The sequence below is a fragment of the Falco punctatus genome, assembly GCF_963210335.1.
Source record: "Falco punctatus genome assembly, chromosome: 7".
NCBI lineage: Eukaryota > Metazoa > Chordata > Aves > Falconiformes > Falconidae > Falco > Falco punctatus.
In genome coordinates, this window is record NC_137587.1 from 67469641 (window position 1) to 67487674 (window position 18034).

General features: G+C 41.1%; 1 protein-coding gene across 8 annotated transcripts in view; it reads right to left on the reverse strand.

Moving 5' to 3' along the window:
- Positions 1-18034, reverse strand: part of MEGF11 (multiple EGF like domains 11) — a gene marked incomplete at its 3' end in the record, with an annotated part of 303133 nt that overhangs the window by 52317 nt on the left and 232782 nt on the right. For all 8 annotated transcript variants that reach the window (XM_080396936.1, XM_080396935.1, XM_080396939.1 and 5 more), the window contains 3 exons: positions 13145-13265; positions 10837-11000; positions 10330-10432 (listed from right to left, as the gene is read on the reverse strand). In XM_080396936.1, coding sequence (XP_080253062.1) covers positions 10330-10432; positions 10837-11000; positions 13145-13265 — 388 coding nt within the window. The remainder of the gene's footprint in view (positions 1-10329; positions 10433-10836; positions 11001-13144; positions 13266-18034) is intronic.

An 18034-nucleotide genomic window follows, 5' to 3' on the forward strand; every position in this document is an offset into this window, starting at 1 on the left:
CAGGAGTGGCTTCACTCCCCCTTCCCCACCCCATCCTCCTTTGCACACACAGTGGGTCAGAAAAACAGTACTTAGGGCCCAAACTGCTGTTGTGTATGCTGTGAAAAACACAACCTGGAACAAACTTGACCCACCAGAGCAGTCATGACTGCACTTTTTTAAGGGATAACTACATGGGAGAGCTGTTCCAAGCTCCTTCTCCTTAAGGGTCCTTCCAGGGTAGTTTAGTACCAACTGGCAAAACAGCTGCTGTCTGGGAGATCGGGACTATCTGGTGTATCTCCAGCCCAGACTTCCTGAGGGTGAAGCAGTTGGGTTGTGCAGGGGTCTCCCAGTGCAGAGCTGAGGGTGGTACTTTGGTAAAGCAAAGCGGTAGGCACAGAAGTAGAGGGAAGTGTGTCTGGCTGATGGAAACTTGGCAGTGCACATATGTTTTGTAACAGACATCACATGTTGTAGTCCAGTTCTGCTGCACTGTACCTAGAGAGGTGTGTGTCTGGTGACTTGATGTGATACAACCTTGTCTCTGGCTTACAAGGAGCAGCGTTAATTTTTACCAGATGAAGTTAGTTCTTTGTATTAAAGTTTATGAATCGAGCTGTGAAGGATTCAACCAACATCCACACAAGTGTCACGAAAAGAAGCAAGAAAAAGAAAAAAACAACCCGAGCCATACAGCTGGGATGTAAGGTGTCTATTGAAGAGCTACTTCATATACTGTTTCCACTAATAATCTCCAATGGCTTCAATGAAAGTTTGTCAAAGTAATGCAGATTTAGTACTGCCTGAAACTGTATCACGCTGAAGGACTTTTGAGTGTGAAATTCCTGAAAGCCAAACGTAAGTAGAACTCTCTTTTTTCCCTCTCCAGCTTACTTGTGCAATTGCACTTGTGCTTAGGGATTGCACCTCTAGCTCTTAATAAAGCCTGCCATTGTTTTTTTGCTTTGTCTCTAGATAGCTGGAAACTAATATTCCAAACACAATAGAAGACCAAAAATGGATGGAATAAATGAGAGCCGGTGGCCTATTTTTGACCACTGCTATCCCCTTGACAGTAGCCTCTGCAGCAGGGCCGCATGCTGCCCAGCATCTAATTATTTTTCAGTGACGTAAGAATTCGATAAATTATAGGATGTAGCTCCCCTCCCCCCATGTACTTTAATTTTATATCCACCAGTGTACAACTGTAATTATTTCTCTGAATAGGATCTTCATCTTTTTATTTTTTTATTTTAATAGTCACAATCTAAAGACAGATGCAACATCAATTAGCAATGACAGGAATTATTTCAGCAGACATTTGAATCCAACACAAACATTGTGCTCTCCTCCACCTGTCTTTCAACATGACAAGAAGTCATAATAATCTCTTATTTCTGGCATTTGAATAGCTTTGGAAAGAACTGCTTTTTATGCATAAATAGGCATTGGATTTATGCAGGCAATACAGTGGAAACCTGAAGTTTGGTGAGTCACGCTTGGCTTTGATCTGGAATGCCTGATGGCTTTTGTCTGGGGTACTAGTTATTCATAATGGTGGTTTGTCTACCTGTTGACACACAGTGTGCAGCGACAAAAACACAACAGTAGCAATACTGCTTCAAATAGCAGAAAATAGCCTGATGATTATAGCTGCAAGGCTATTTTAGATAAGTAATTGTGGAAAGTGGGCCAGCAAGCACTTGATTGTACTGAAAAGAGGTATGGGAATTTATCACTGAATGTGATCTCTAGAATGGTTGGCTCCTTTGCACGATACCATCCCTCTGGTCTCCATCACGCAGAACTATCCCACCTGCAGCAATCCCTTTGGCAGCTGTAGCACATCTCCCACCAAACTGTCAGCCCTGGAGGGGTTTCTAGGCATGTGGTTTTCACACCAGGGTCAGAGCCAGAGTCCACTGAGGTCATCTGGAAGCCTTGCCTTGGCCTCCTAACTCATACATTTATTTCCAATAAAGATTTCTGTAATCTCATGCTCACGTGTTTTTTTTTTTTTAAACTTTATTCTCTTCTCTTTCCCCAGTACTTGTATTGCTGTTACACTTCCATTTTCCCTATAAATCCTGTTCAAATCAGCTTTGTATTGAGATCAGATCACTGTGCTTTCCTAAGTAGTGAATATTTTGCTGCTTCAGTCCATAAAAGGTAAAACAAAATTCAATAAGAACATAAGAAAAAACTGTCCGATTAAGTCTGGATCAGCTGTTCAGCTGATGACAGCATATGAACAAGAGTTCATAAGGAATACTTGATGCTTTTCTATCACTTTTTGCATCTTCATATTTATTCCTACCTGAGGCAAACCCTGAAGTATTTGACTCAGATTCAGTAAGAAACACCACAGCACAATTCGTGACAGCTCAGCATTTAAGGATGCTGAAAAACAAGAAAATCTGCTTGGGGAGGGCAGCAGATAGAAGAAAACATAAAGGGATCTCTCATAAAATTAAATGGAAACATTAAGAATTGATAGCTGCTCATCCAGTCTGCAAATAAGCTATTTTTGTTTTTATATAGTGAAACTATTCGGCAGAGATAACAGCAGCCACATTCACATTATCTATGAACTTTTGTGGTGTTCTCAAAATGCTTTTCTAACTGTGAATTTTTTTCAAATTGATGCAGCGGAGCCCTTTCTTACCTTGCTAAGCACTGTTCACCGGTGGGCTTCAGAGGGGTGAGTCCTGTGTGTAACGGCCCATCAGTCTAAATGAAAGTCCTATGATCTGGTCCTAAATAATGAAGAATAAGGCTTTCTCTGCAGCCAGTGAAAATTCTAAATTGTCTCTCCTCTCATCATTGCATGGCCGATTTATGCACCCATTAGTGTAAGTGTTTTTCTGAAAGTAATATACTTAGAGCCTAATGCACCTCTGTGGAGCACTAATCGTACCCCTATTTTTAATTATCTAGAGAAAACTCCAGATATGAATCATCCAACTCAGGGAATTTATGCAATAAAAGCTTTTGAGACAAGAGGCCTACCTCACAAGAAATTGAGTAAGTCAAAATGTTTGCTAAAACTAAGGATCATCTGGTTCCCTTTGGTACAGGTTATTCTCCGGGGTGCACTACTGCTGGAAGAAACATCGCCACTAGCAGAAAGGGCAGACCTTGAAGAAAACAGTACTAAAAGGGGTCCAGTCCTATGCAGTCCTCCTTCACCTTTTGGACGTTTCCTTCCTAGTATTTCTCAAACTCTGGATGTGGTTTCAAGACAGGAAGGAGGAGAAGCCTGAGAGATCCAAGCAGACCATCAGCAGCTAAGGGAGGAACTTGCAAGTGGGAAAAAAATGTACCGCTTTCCTGACTTAAATGTTCAAGCCCCCAAGCTAAGCCATGAGCTAAGAACGCAGCTTAGCAAGAGCTGTTGTACAACTGATTGTGTGCAAGCATTTCTGTTTAATAACATTGACTGTAATTCAGCCTTTTCTCCTTTGTGTAGAATGGGAAGGAAGATGTTTACATTTGTCACTGCAAACACTTTCACCAATAACATATATATACAACATTTTAGCTTGCTGGCTGTTTATTGAATGATCTTTCCTTTTTCTTCTTTCAGTACCAGCATGCCAGCATCCACTATTATTTAGTCTGCTGAAATGTTCACAAATAATTTTTCACCGCTTCTTGCCCACATTTATTTATAGGTGAATGTATTGTACACACAGCCAAGCTTATATATAGAATGCCTCCATATTAAAATGGAAAATGGTTGAATATCTCTAGCATCAAGTTCATTTTTTTAGAACCCATTAAATTAGCATAATCCAGGATGCCATCCAAGCTCTATCTTTTCACATAAATTTAAAGCTGTCCTTTAATAAGTGAAAATAAACCCCAAAATAAATACAAAGATAAATGAGCCCATATCTCTTCCGTGTTTATAAGACTAATACTGCAATCATTTGCACGCATGCTTAAGTTTAGCAGTAGGCTTGCTGCAGATTCTAATTATAGTCTAAGGGTCTGATCCAACTCCCACTGAATAAGTGGCAAAAATCCAATTGCTTTCAGGAAAGGTGAAATATATACTAAATCTGGTGCAGGACAAACACAACTAAACCTCACTTGGATGAGAATCTGGAGCCCCCTAGATATCTGTCGAGGAATGCACAGACATAATTAATGTCAGGACATCAATGGAGTATTTGATATAACTTCATAATTCATATTTTTGAAAATTAGCCCTATATCAGCAGGAACCATACTTAAAGCTTCCTGTCAAAGAGAGAATTTTTAAGCACAGCCTGACATTAAAATCTTATCAACTCACTTGAAATTAAGTCAATGAAAAATTAAAGCTAATTTCTAATAAGCTTATGTTACATTCATAGACTAAAGGGCACTTGTCGAATCCAGAGAGTAAGCATATCTTTTCATATGGAAAAGATTTTCAGAACTGAAAGGCAGAGGCCAGAGGAAGAGACTAAAATGTACCATTTTAGACTGACTCTAAACATTTCTGGGTTTTCTGTCTCTTTAAAGCTAATGTAAGGATACAGAGTAATCACAGAAATAAATTATTAATTTAAAAATCTGGGATAAGACTGCCAAAAGTGATAAATTCAAAATATGGTTTCGATAATGGGATTAGACGTCTAGAAAATGCATGTTTAATAGGATCTTACTATTGCTCCATTCTAATATTATAGGCTTTGTACTACAAACCAAGAGAGTACGTAACAGTCTAATGTGAAAAAAAAAAAAAAAGCAAGCCAACCCACGACATTGTGAATTCAAAAATACTGTGGATCTCTTCAGCTAAAAACTTGTAGGTGCGTAAAATGAGTCCTAGATTTTTTCTGGTTTTAAAGATGCATGGAAAAGGCAACTACCAATTATATCAGTATGCTCTTGGAGTTGATCTGTTAATGACAATGTAATTATTTTGGCTACCTAGTACAGCTGAGGACAGGATCTGGCCCTAAGATTGTAAACTGGAAATTGCTGCAATGGCAGAAAACTCATATTAATACAAACAAAATGCATTTTACGGAAAACAAGATGGAAAGGCAGTTTTTTCTTCAAAGATCCACCGCTCTCTTGCAAAGAACTCAGAAAAACTGAAGTTAAAAATACCTTAGAGTTCACCGTCAAAGTGGTCACTGTTTCTTTAAAATTCAAAAAGGCTTCCCTTGAGTAACAGACTTATCAGTTTTACTGAATTAATGTGTCCACAGGAGGGAAGAAACATGTTTCTGTGTTTGAGTGACAGTGCAGATGTCACTCGCAGCCTGCAAATTCTCACAAACATGAAGTCTCATTCCTCAAAGCTCACCTTATCTGTGACCAGCTGACGTCTCCTGACCCCATTAACTCGCCTATACAGTCACACGTGGAAATCCCTACAACTCGAGACTACCACAACTACTGTACAATATTTCTGACATGATAAGAGACAATTAGGTTTATGTTGCTGGCAACGTATGAATGTTATTGAGGCTGTAAAGGACAGTGAAATATATATTTTGCTTTCCCGTATGTAATGGCAAAGAGGGAGGCTGCTCTTACAAGACATGAATGATGCCTGAAGGTGAAAAGTACCAATGCAGTACCAAGATGTTTCTTCCTTACCAGCATATATCATTTTCATACTTGTATTTGCCGTCCTGATTAATGAAGGAAAATCTGTGAGGAGTTCTTTTATAATTAACTATGGGATGCATACTTCTAAATTTTCCATCTTACAGTACCATCCTATTTTCCCCACGCATTTTGGGGATGTTAAAATCTACTGAATAAACTTCAGCTTTGGATATTCAGAAAAGCTAAAGTAAACTAGTTCAGTGGATAATTGAGATAGCATCACGACTGCAGCATTCTATAAAAACCAGAGCGTGATACAAAAAAAAAAAAAAAAAAGACAGACAGAACCAAGATTCAGATAAGACAGCATTTCAGATTAAAGGAATTCAGATAAACAGGATTTTAACTGACCTTAACGTTTGCAGGAATGGAATATATCCCCCTGCAGATCGCTTCCTATTTAATCCCACTGTAATATCTGAAAGGTTAACAAAATACACACTGCCACAATTAACTTGAAGCACATTGACTCGTTACAGGGAGGAAATGAGCTTGCTGTGAATATCAGCCAGGCCTGTGGCTTTCCTTTCTGTAATCTGTTTGCGAGCGGGATGTCTGACTGTGAAAACGGACGGACTCAGGTCTTAGAGACAGGATGAGCAATGGCTGCATCTGCCTTCCCAGAGAGTCCTGCTAACCTGGCTCAGGTCAAGCACGAAGGGAGCACCTCCAGAAATTAGAGGACAGGCCAGCAGCTATGACCAATTTAATTACGGAGGGTTGTACTGAGTGAACCAGCTAAAGGCTGGTATCCGTGAGGAAGCCGTTTCTGGTATGAAACTTGCTGCCAGCAGCCACCTTGAGGAGAGAGGACCAACGTGGTGGGGTTTGCAGTTCAGCTTGCAAAATCCATATGGCTTAGCTGGAGCTGTAATTTTCAGTCACACAGCATTACAGCTAACAGAGGGACACTGCCTCCCCATGTTCTCCCTAGATTCTAATCCATCCGACAAGTTTATCAGGGCAGCTGGTCCTTTTCTGTCCAGTTTCCGATTATTCATTAAGAAGCCTAACTGATATTTATGCTCTTAGCACTGTCATGGAGCATCCAGGAAAGGAGGCTGCATCTAGGTGAGATGAGACCGATGCCTGCATCTGCGGGGCCTGTTTGCTTGCAAAGGACTTCCAGGAAATGCTCCATCACACACAGCTTTTCTGTACTTCCATTCTCTCTGTGGATTCAGTGTGTGCAAGATTCCTAATTAACCAAATTCAATTAGCACTGAAGGACTCATTTTTCAAGCATTTTCATTTTAACCTGAATGTACACAAAATAACACCTCTTCCACAAATAACTAGTATGTTGGGAGCTTTAAGGTATCTGTGTGCACACATATAGACAGGCATAGAGCTGCAAAGCACAGAAGCAATGTGTATCTAAAGTTCATTGCAGATCTAGAGTAAGAGAGACCCTATTAATCTTTAGAAGACAATCAGTCTAATCAGTCAAGACTTGATCCTGCTGGAGGCTATGCTTTTCCTTTTTAACCTAGCAATAGATATGAACATGTCTTCTTTTGATTTCAAGGGTACTATTTATATATATGAGGTTACGTATATGCAGTACTGGTGCGAGCTGGAGTAGTCCATCCAGTGTGAGGCTAAGCCCTTACTGTTACTGAATCTGACATTTCCTTCATGTGGAAGAAAATTCAGCTCTGCATTGTGTCAGCAGGTCACAGATCCGATTTCAGCCCACATTTGAGCAAGTTTCACTTTGCTTCTATCCCATGAGATCCTTTTGCCAATGTGATTTTGTTCTTTCATGTACAAATGTTATGCTTGCCATGCGCTCTACAATGCCATTTGTGATACAATGAGCCTGTGTACCTGGTTAGGTAATTTTCAGCAATAACGACAGGGTGCAATCATCTTTAGATCTGATCTAACCTCAACCGTTGGCTGTAACACACATGCAATTCCCCACTGAACTTAATGGAAACGGTGTATGCATGTCTCTAAGCAGCTTGTTGCCAGTGTGCTTATTTATGCATACAGCTGGTTTGCACAGCTTTGTGATCTCCTGGTTGATATGTGGGAATCTCTTCATCATCTTCCCATCTGCCAGGTACACTCAGCTCCTGAAAATTACCTTCCCCCAGCTGGTACACTCAGAAAGGCATCGTCCTGAATAATAGTCTTGATGGGTGGCAGTCATAACATAATAAAAGGACGGTAGACTGCTATTAACTTACATTGTATGCTACTCTTTACATGCCTTTTTTTCTTCTTTTCCCAGTCTTCCTCCAAGCTCCTACCATCTATCAGTCTCTGAAGGTTTCTATCAGTAACATCTTGAAAACCACTTTAAAGAAAATGGGTTCAATCTTCCTCTTGATCTTTACATAAAACACTGACATCAAGAGGGAGTCCCACGTGTGGGATGAACATACAGAATATGCTGTTTCAGATGAAGTTTTGTGGCTATTAGGATCAGAAAGCCACGTGAATTCTCTGTCTGGCGTGAGTGGGCAGGAAAACCTTCAGATGTTTCGTGATCCTGAACTTTTCTGATCTTTTTGCAGGCCATGCCTAATTAGTACCAAATTCAGAAAGCAAAAATTTAAGCCTGAATTATTTATCACGTTGTATTTATAAAATGCACTGCAATACACGTCACAGCCCAGTTCACAACAGCTACAGATAAGATTAATCTTTCACTGATGCCATACTCCTTAATATGAAAATATAATTATCTAGCTGAAGAATTTCTTAAATTACATACTTTCAAACTAGCACGAACAGAATTTATCCTTGTGTCTGATGCTAAGCCAAGTTGAAAAAACATTGGATGCAGAATTGACAAAACATGTGTTGGCTCTGCCTATAAACATTTCCAGTGCACACCTTACATGGCCCTGTCAACATCTCAGCTCCGACCTGGTCTCAAATACTAACATAGTATTTTCCTCCCTGAAATGTGGTCCTGAAGAAGGAAGTTCCAGAAATGCAGGGGCACACTGGAGTATAAAGTGGTTAGTTCGCAGTAAGTCCCCTGCAAGTTAATAGACATCTATCTTGCCCAATACGGAAATCAAAAAAAAGAAGGATGTCCCAGAAATTATTCTTATCTTTACTTGGAGTAATTTGTAACCCCATTTGAAGTACATTTACACATGTGCATGGGAGCAAGTATAAAGTATTTGTTGCAAATGCCTTTAAGAAAAAGCCACGCCTTTAGTCTGCATTGTCTGCAAAGTACATCTTCTGAAGTTCCCTCTGGAATGCTACATCCAGAAAGATGTGTAATAAACTTCTAGAGTACGAGTGTATAAATCTATCCCTTTAATTTACTGTACTTTTACAAACCATTTTCTCCCTTGAAGAAACTCACAATGACTACAGGAAAGCCTACTGTTTCTCTGATGATCATCAATAATGCACTGTAGAGTTTTAAAGCCTGATAGATGTATATATTGATGGTAAAGAGGCTCGAAGAAAGACGAATGCAGTCCAGTGAGTGAAGAATGCAAGCTGGAGGGGGACACATTAGTGAGCTTATAAAATGGATTTTCCTGTGGAAAAATGCCCCTTTCAGGGATGCATGCCCAGTATCTTTGAAAAGTAGCCTTGTTATAAGCAGCATGTAGAACTTCCCATTTTTTAATTTTATTAAATTCTTAAGAGATTTTTTCCATTGTACATTCTAGGTATAATCTCACTGCTGCCTCATGATTCTGGAAACTGAGCTGCTGTGGTGACGTTCTCTCCATCAGAAATAGAAAGCATGCATTGGTTTAAGGCATAAATGAAGGTGTAGGTGACAGCAACTCAAATGTCGGCTGGTTGATCAGCCTGCCTTGCTCCATACATTCTTCCAACTTGTACTTGTTTGAAAAACAATTAAATTTTCCAAATGAATTGCTGTTAATATAAATGCATTTTAATTGTCTGTGCCACTGGTGGTTCTGCAGTTATGGGCAAGAATATAAGTTTATTTCCCTCCAGGGCCTCTACAATGAGCTCAGGAAGATTAACCAGTATTTTAGGCAGCAAAGTGTGAAATACTGGTTGGGTCAATAACTTGCTCCCCGCTGCTGTTATGTGAGCTGTCAAAAGCTGGCAAAGAGACGTATCAATATGGAGTCGAGTGCAGGTCTGATTGTACTGGGATCTCCAGCTTGGACTCTGTGACTTCACTGAATATTCCTTCCTGCTTCTGTGTAATCACGAAAACTCTTTGTCAAGCCAGCATCAATCTGCTCTCCTTAACTACCCTTCTGTGTGGCAAGAAGCATGGCAAAATGGGAAAAGCATAAAGACAATGTTTTGTGACAAAACTGGATTTTGTACAATGGAGCAGCTGTAATGACTTTTAGCATTCAGAAAACATCTCTCCGCATCCCCAGGTGTGATGGTCCCAGGATTCACCGTACCACAACCGCACCCCTGTGGAAAGGGCTATTCAAGGAGAAAAACTCTGCAGGATTTCCAGATGATCTGCATCCCTCCTGTGGTTTCTTTTTACAGAAGGCTAACATCTGGCTCCAGATTTGGAGCCATCTTCAACTAATCTGAATACAAATTTAATGAATGCCAATTATTGTCACTATTGTGAGTGATTTAAATATGGGTAAATTCAGCTGATCTTGTCCAAATCTATTATTTAAGTTTGCAGTCACAAGTCCAATGCTATCACTGATGCAACAGCAAAGCAGAACAACCCACCAAAAGTGCCCCAAAACCCCAAAAAACAAAATCCCCAAGGTTTACTAAAGTAATTGCTAATTTTACCTGTCCAGCCCGCAAGACAGCAGCAGTAACCGGTGACAGGATCACACCCATCTGCGTGGCTACAGTCACAACGTTCACTGCAATTAAGACCATATGTCCCATCCTTCCAAAAACATAAATGAAAAAGTCTCTCAGTAATCAGGTTTTTGTTCTAAAACGTGCAAAATCATCTATCATGTCCCTCTTAATGCTGAGTTGCATTTTTTAAATTAACATACAGAGACAACAAAAACAACTCAGTGCCTAACATTTCTATATAAAACCAAATGAGGAATCACTTTAAAAAATGATGTTCAAGAAAATGCAGATAACACGGCAATAGCTCTGATAAAATACAATGCAAAGTATAATACATCTACTTGACTGCTAGAACCCCAATCTGTTATTTACACATGATTTCCTTCAGATATCCCTAGACATAATGAGATAGTGACCTACTGTACATTTAGAAGAGCTACATGGACTACGGTTTTAAAGGGGATGTAAGACCATCCCAGCTGTACTTACAGGACATGGCTGATCACAGTAGTCCCCTTGCCACCCAGGTGAGCAGAGACAAAAGCCGTCAGCTGGCCTGCAGGCTGCTCCGTTTGTGCAGTAACATGTCTGGTTACAGTTAAGACCCCAGCTTCCACTTGAACATGGAATAGAGCAATCCACTCCTTGCCACCCTAAAGAAACATACGAGAGAAACAGCATTTGGGATGTTTTCATGAAAAAAAAAAAAAGGTAAAGACAGTGAGAAAGGCAGCTTATAAACTGCAGCTCTTTGATTCTAGGACCGGTTTCCTGCTGATCTTGGTCTAAGTTAAGACTACCTTGGGGTCAAAGACTGACCCTTTAATTATGACCTCCCAATCTACTAACATCTATACATACAGAAGGGCAATGCAGGTATCACTGTGTCAGCTGTTTACCAGATTAAGATGTCTGATGCCCCTCTGGGAGCTGCTCAGGAGCAGGAGGGTGCAGTACTGTCTGGCAGGCTGGAGGCCTGCTGATCAGCGAGGATGCGAGAAACTTGCCATTTGATGCTGCCTGTTTCTTACCTCATATTTTTGAGAATACCCTTTAATATAAAGAAGCTATTACACCTAAAAAAAAGACCAAGGCCATCATTTCTAACCATTAAGGCTCAAATCTTAACTACCAGCTGCACAATGGCTTTCATTACACTGCAGCTGTACGTAATGGAGTTGAGCAGTAACTCATGGTTTATACACCCTCATTAAATGGGGTTCTACAGTGATCCATTAATTCATGTTTGAAATGCCAGATTTTATCATTATTTGCCTCACTTCTGTTTTAGGACTTATGTATGCCATACAGGCATAGCTCATGTTGGTATTCTGGGGGAAGGCACCACTACACCAGGAACGTAAGAGACACTGGGCTACGGAACAGTACAAGATTTCTCAGGTGATTACTAGATACATAGGTTATGCTCACTACTGAGAACACAAGGCAATTGTGGACATATGTGTGGGAAGAAAAGATGTTAGTCCTGCAAAGGGACTCCGGAGCAGGCAAGACTTCTAATTTCCCCAGATAAAAGACCACCACATCCTGCAACCCCATACCAGCTCAGGAGGCAGAGGATACCTGCACATGGCTGGGCTGTCACAGTGTCAGGGTACAGGGAGAAGGGGACCTGAGGATGGCAGCAAGGGCAGACAGCCAGGGCCTGCCCAACAGCAGGGTTGGCAGCTGGGATGGGTTAGGAGCCCCGGTCACCAGGAAAGCCTGTGGGAATGAGAGCATTCCGAGGTCGAGACAGGCGGCCAGACTGCAGGTCAGGGTCAGGTCTGGCGAGGATAACCATGGCTGGGCACGGCCCAGCGCAGTGGGCTGAAGAAAAGACAGGCAGGAGGCTGCCTCAGCTCCCTTGCCCAGTTGTGCCACCCTGGGCATGGAGGGGAGAACAGGGGCTTCAGTCCCAGAGAAATGAGGCAGCAAAGTGATAGAGAAAAGACACCAACGGTCTGGGGATTGCTTTGTGTCCTGGTTTCAGCTGGGATGGACTTAATTGTCTTCTTAGGAGTTAGTACGGTGCTGTGTTTTAGCTTTGATGTGAGACTTCTTCAGTTCCTCAGGCCTTGTTAGTGAAAAGGCACGAAGAATTGTGAGGGGACACAGCCAGGCCAGCTGACCTGAACTAACCAAAGGGGTACTCCATACCACGGGATGTCACGCTCGGTATATATACCGGGGGGCCTGGCTGGGGCGGGCAGGTTGCTGCTCGGGGACTGGCTGGGCATCGGTCAGTGGGTGATGAGCAGTTGCATTGTGCACCACATGTTTCTTTCTTTCTTTCCCTCTGGATTTTATTCTTTCCCTTCCCCTTTTCATTATAGCTGTTATTGTCATCATTGTTATTATTGTTCTTTCATTTTTATTCTATTTCAATTATTAAATTGCTCTTACCTCAACCCTTGAGTTTTACATTCCTGTCCAACTCTCCTCCCCATCCCTCTAGGTGAGGCGGAGTGAGCAAGTGGCTGCGTGCTACTTAATTACCAGCCAGGGTTAACCCATGACACTTTGCCTTTCCTCTGGAGAGGAGCTGTGGCTCTGCCAGCACTCTTCGTTCTGTGACCTGTTCTTGCAGCAGAGCGGTTAAGTCTGGCCCCTGTTCAGGGCAGAGACAAAACATACAGTCAAGCCCCTGTTGAGTTTTGATACTTGGGCAGACTGTCGAATTACTGACAGGCACATGAAAATAGTGGAGTTACTGACTGCACAGCTGTGCCACTTTAAAAGGGGAGAAGCATCGATGCCAAATTGCAGACAATTGTTAAATCTGAATTTTGTTTACCTTCTTTGCAATAGCACAGACCATCCACAGGGGAACATGCACCATCATTTTTGCAATTACAAACTGATGAGCAATTGGTTCCGTAGGTTCCTGCCATGCAGGTAATGGTGCAGTCGTCTCCCTGCAAACCAAAAAAAAGTCAGTGTCAGCCAAAGAAATCTGAATTGCAGGAAATTCCCATCTCTGCACAGGGAGGCTTTCTCTTTCAAAACAGTGAACAGAGTGTTATGAGTTGATTGCTGAGTCTTCAGCACTTGAGCAGTCACTGCTGCTTCCCATGATTATGATGCAATTAGTGCTTTGATTGACTTGGAGGAAAGGGACAAGTTTCTGGCGTTCATTCAGCAGGAGGTGGGGAAGTTACAAAAACAAACCTCCTAGAACAGATGTTAGATCATTAAGCAAAACATCACTTACAAAACGCTAATCACAAAATATACAGTCTGCAACTGTGCAAAGATTGCTCTGCATTTCTGGAAAAATATATTCTAAGAATGGGGTTGTTAAAAAGCTAAAGGATCCCATACGTGCTCATCTTCCGCAGACTGGCGAGGAGGAAAACTACATGGCAGGTGCATTAGACCTTTTTGAGGCATAGCTGGTACCTGCATTTGTTTTCAATTAATTTGCACGAGATTGTGACTCCAGGAAGAATGCTGAACAAGGAGTGATGCACATGTCAGAAAGGAGGGACACAGAGCAGAACACAGAAACAGACGGTCTCTGTCCTATTTCTGCTTTAGGTGTGGGGAAAGTAGGGGAAAGGAGAGTAAATGCAGAAATAGAGACCGTATCAACAGTAAGTGACGGTACGCTGTATGCACTGATTAGCTTGTGTGGCTGAAAGAGAGACATAGTTCTTACTAATATTGCTGATCTGATACAACAAGGGAATTAAAATGGGAGCACAGCTCCTTTAAACCTTCTCACCGAGTCCCGTAGTCAGGTCTACCTATGCTAGCATATACAAGGTATTCTTGCTCCTTTTTCTACTATGTGTAGTCCTGACTTTCATATCACAAATTAGCTCCTGAATTCACTTCTTCAGTGAGTCAAACTTTAATAATTTAGTTTTATGTCAGAGAAAGCTATTCTACTCCAGAGTTAAATAGTAACTACATTGAACAGTGTGACCTATACCATAGCTCAGGGGAAAAGATACTGGTCAAAATGTATTTTTGCAGGTGAGAGGCTTCACTGTTTGATAGGAGCAGCCATTTTTCAGGAGATAAATGCACAAAATGTCAGCTTCCCTATGCCATGGCAAGTACCTCCAGGAGCTTGTATATCACAGCATCAGACACTGAGACAGTAAAAGGAAATATGAACAGATTTCTAAGCACCATAAACCCCCATATGCTTGCTGTAGCAGTTCTGCCTAGCACCAGTATGACTCATCCTATTTTATACTAAAAAATTTGTTTTCGGGGGAAGTAAAAGAAATGGTTAAAATACGTACCGCTCAGAAGTAAATCCTAGAAGTCTCTAATTTTTGAGTGAAAGCAGTGTTTGTAAAAGATGCTATCTTTGACCTTGGTGGAGTAAAACAAGTTCCCCTGAAAAGGCCTGGCAGTAAAAGGTGATGTCTTGACAGCCAGAAAATCCAGAGCATGCTGCCCCTCATTACCCTGCCAGCATGCCTGCAGAATGTGCTACAGGAACCCAGAGCCGAGCAGGATGGCAGAGGGGCATTCAGTCTCCACGCCTAATCAATCCTCTGCCTTTCTCCTGTGTGTGACAATTAGACAGCCAATTAGTGCTACTTAGAAAGCTGTATCTTGTGTGAATGAAACTCCCAACTCATTTCATGTACAACACAGAACTGCTGGTACTGCTAATAATTTCTGTGACAACTGACCTTATCTGGATCTGAACTAGTGATCTAGAAGTAAAAGAAAATTCCTCTGAAAAGGAAAGTAGAGCAGAGTGATGTGGAACTAAAATATCCCTTTGGGAACCAGATTAACTAAAACAGCATCTGGGCCATGGGTGGAAGCAGAAGGTGGATTTACAGTTCCTCAGCTGACGCTCTGTGATGGCAGATCAGCTTGTGTTATGCAGTAAGTTCTCCATGGCCATGTGCACAACAGGCTGGTGTGGATTCACTGGTTTTCTGTAGGCTTTGCATGGAGAGCAGTCAGACACAGGCACTTTGCGTATCCCAAAGAAAAGGTAGGGTATACAAGCTAAACATCAAGCTGTTTCATTTTTATTCAACGTCTTTGAGTTTTGGCATTTACTTTAATGTACTGTACTTTATGGACTAACAGAACTTGGTCATTCTGGCTGTCCACCTTATACGCACTTACTCTGCAAACACAGCTTAAGTGAAAAAATAACTGGCTTAATGAGATTTCTATCTCTGGGTTTGACAAGCGAGACCTTCAGAGCTGTCTGAGTGACAACTGCCAAATACACTTAACTTCTTAATTACATAAGAGGAAAATGCACTTGAACTATAGCACTGGCTCTAAGATTTTATTAATTATAAATGCACACCCCGTTATTAACATTTTGAACTTGATTTGGGAGGATGACCTATGAAATTAAATGCATTCAGGTACTGTTAAAGATATGTAAATTCCACCTCCCTCTCACCACCTGCCCAAGTGAATAATGCCGCAGTATATGTCTATCCAGTTGTTAATGAGTTATATATTCTATTAAACAGATTTCAAATGTTGTGCATTGAATCTTCACTCTTGCAATATGGTACTTTATATTTCTATCCTATTTAGTAAAATTAATCAACAGCTGTGCTCCTTATGTTGATTATTCTTTTTTCTATTAAGATCGGGAGGTTAATGAGAGTAGTGGAATGCCTGGATGTGGTATACGTGATAGGAAGGAGTAGCTAATTCAATCAAACATATACCCCTGAAAATGTTACAGCTATATTAAGAAATCCAGCTATAAATAACTTGGTATTTTACATCTCTATTTTCCAAGTCAGAATGATCCATATGGACATCACAAACTTTCAAAAGTCCTTCATTTTCTTTATCATTTTCACTTAGAAGGCCCACTTCATCAAAATATACCCCTGAAATCTATCCAATGTGTTATTTCCTAATTTCAGGGAATTTCAAGTCTGACTCTAACATAGTCAATGGAAAAACTTTTCACGGCATGTGGGATCAGGGCCGGCTCCGGTAAATGTCCTGCTCCATGCGTGAAGCAGCATGTTCCATCCCTCTGCTTTGCATTACACCTTCCCACTCTCTGATCTGCGAGATGTCCCATCAGGGCAACCAAGGACAGGGTGTCCCACATCTCCATGCAGCTGCTCAGAAGCCAACACAAGTGAGATTTTTTTGTTTGAAATCGAAATCCAATGAGAGTATCCCAACACAGCAAAGATACAGGTGGGGGATCTGTGACCCCTGGGACCCTAAAAGGTGACCTTTAAATGAAAATGAACAGTGGCAGCAATGTGACTAACATCACCTATATGACCCTCCATACCTTTAAGTACTTCAGAAATACTAATAGTTGCTGAAACCAAATGACGGACCTTTCTAGCACCATGAGAGGTTTGGGCACACAGTTCTTGTTATTGTTAATTCTCCCCTATGTATTGAGGGTTAGGTCCAAGGAACCAAACTCCATTAATAACTCAGGCTGCCAGCTCACATCCATCAGCATCAAATATTAATAGACTCAGAGGGCCAGAGCATACATCTTTCCGGATGGCAGTCAATAATATGTCTTGTTTCTGTTCAGGGAGAGGGGAAGATTTTCTTCCACAAAAATTATTATTGTACAATATTAGTAGAGCTTAAAGACACACTGCTGCCTTAGGTGTTAGCTGTGTTAACAAGCTCTGGACACTTCAGAAAGGATTTTCCCCAGATTAATGTTGCCCTAACAGATTGGATTTCTTGTTTCTGGTAAAAATACATTCCTGCTGTAAACAATAACCAACTCCCCTTAAAATCCTTTTCCAGTGTTCAATACAGAGTTTTGTATTTATTCCTGTACATTTTGGATCAGGCCTTTAAATCCATGAAATGCATTTTCAAAGGAACAGAAAGGGTATCCCAGACCATAAGGGAAGTTAATAACCCAGCAATGGTGAGCAACACCCGGCAAAGTCTGCACCCATAGCTGGTCTGTCTCAAAACTGACTATTTAAGGATGTGAAATTAAGAATTTCAGAAGAGGCTACAATCTACAGGAATAAATTTGCCTCGGAGGGCTAAAGCCTGGTTCCACTGAAGTCAGTGGCAAAACAGAAAATCAATTTTTCATGGCAACTGCAATGCAGAAAACTAACAGGGCTGTTATTGAACTTGGCCTCAAGTTTGCATGATAAAGACCTATGTGACAGGTTTGTTTGAGTGTTCTTAAGGTTTAATCTGTCAAGGTGCTGAAAATCCTCAACTCCTGTGCAGATTATTAGGTAGGACTGACAACACTGAAAGGCAACGTATTTGAACCTTGGTAATCCGTAATGTGACTCCAACTAATCTGAGATTTTTAATATGGTATCTGATTTCCTTCCTCTCCCCTCCTCACTGTTTTTGTGCCAGATGAATTAGAGGTGCAACACCTGTCACGAGCACCAGGGAAACTCAATGCTCAGTACTCAGAGCTCACAGTGCAGGCATTAAAGAGAAGGAAGGGCATGGTGCAGTGCCATATGTATGTAATGATAAACAGATCAGAAAGACAAAATGCTGGTGCTGTTTGTACCTGATGTCTGTGTGTCCAGATAAGCTGATTGGTATGGATATAGTACATAAAAGTATATATTTATATGTGCACACATTACATGGCACACCAGTGGTACAGAGTGCCTGTGCACTGATGCAAATCATAGATACAGTTCTGTATATTTACTTATTTAATTGTGACATTTACAATTAACCCAAAGTGGTTCTCCACAAA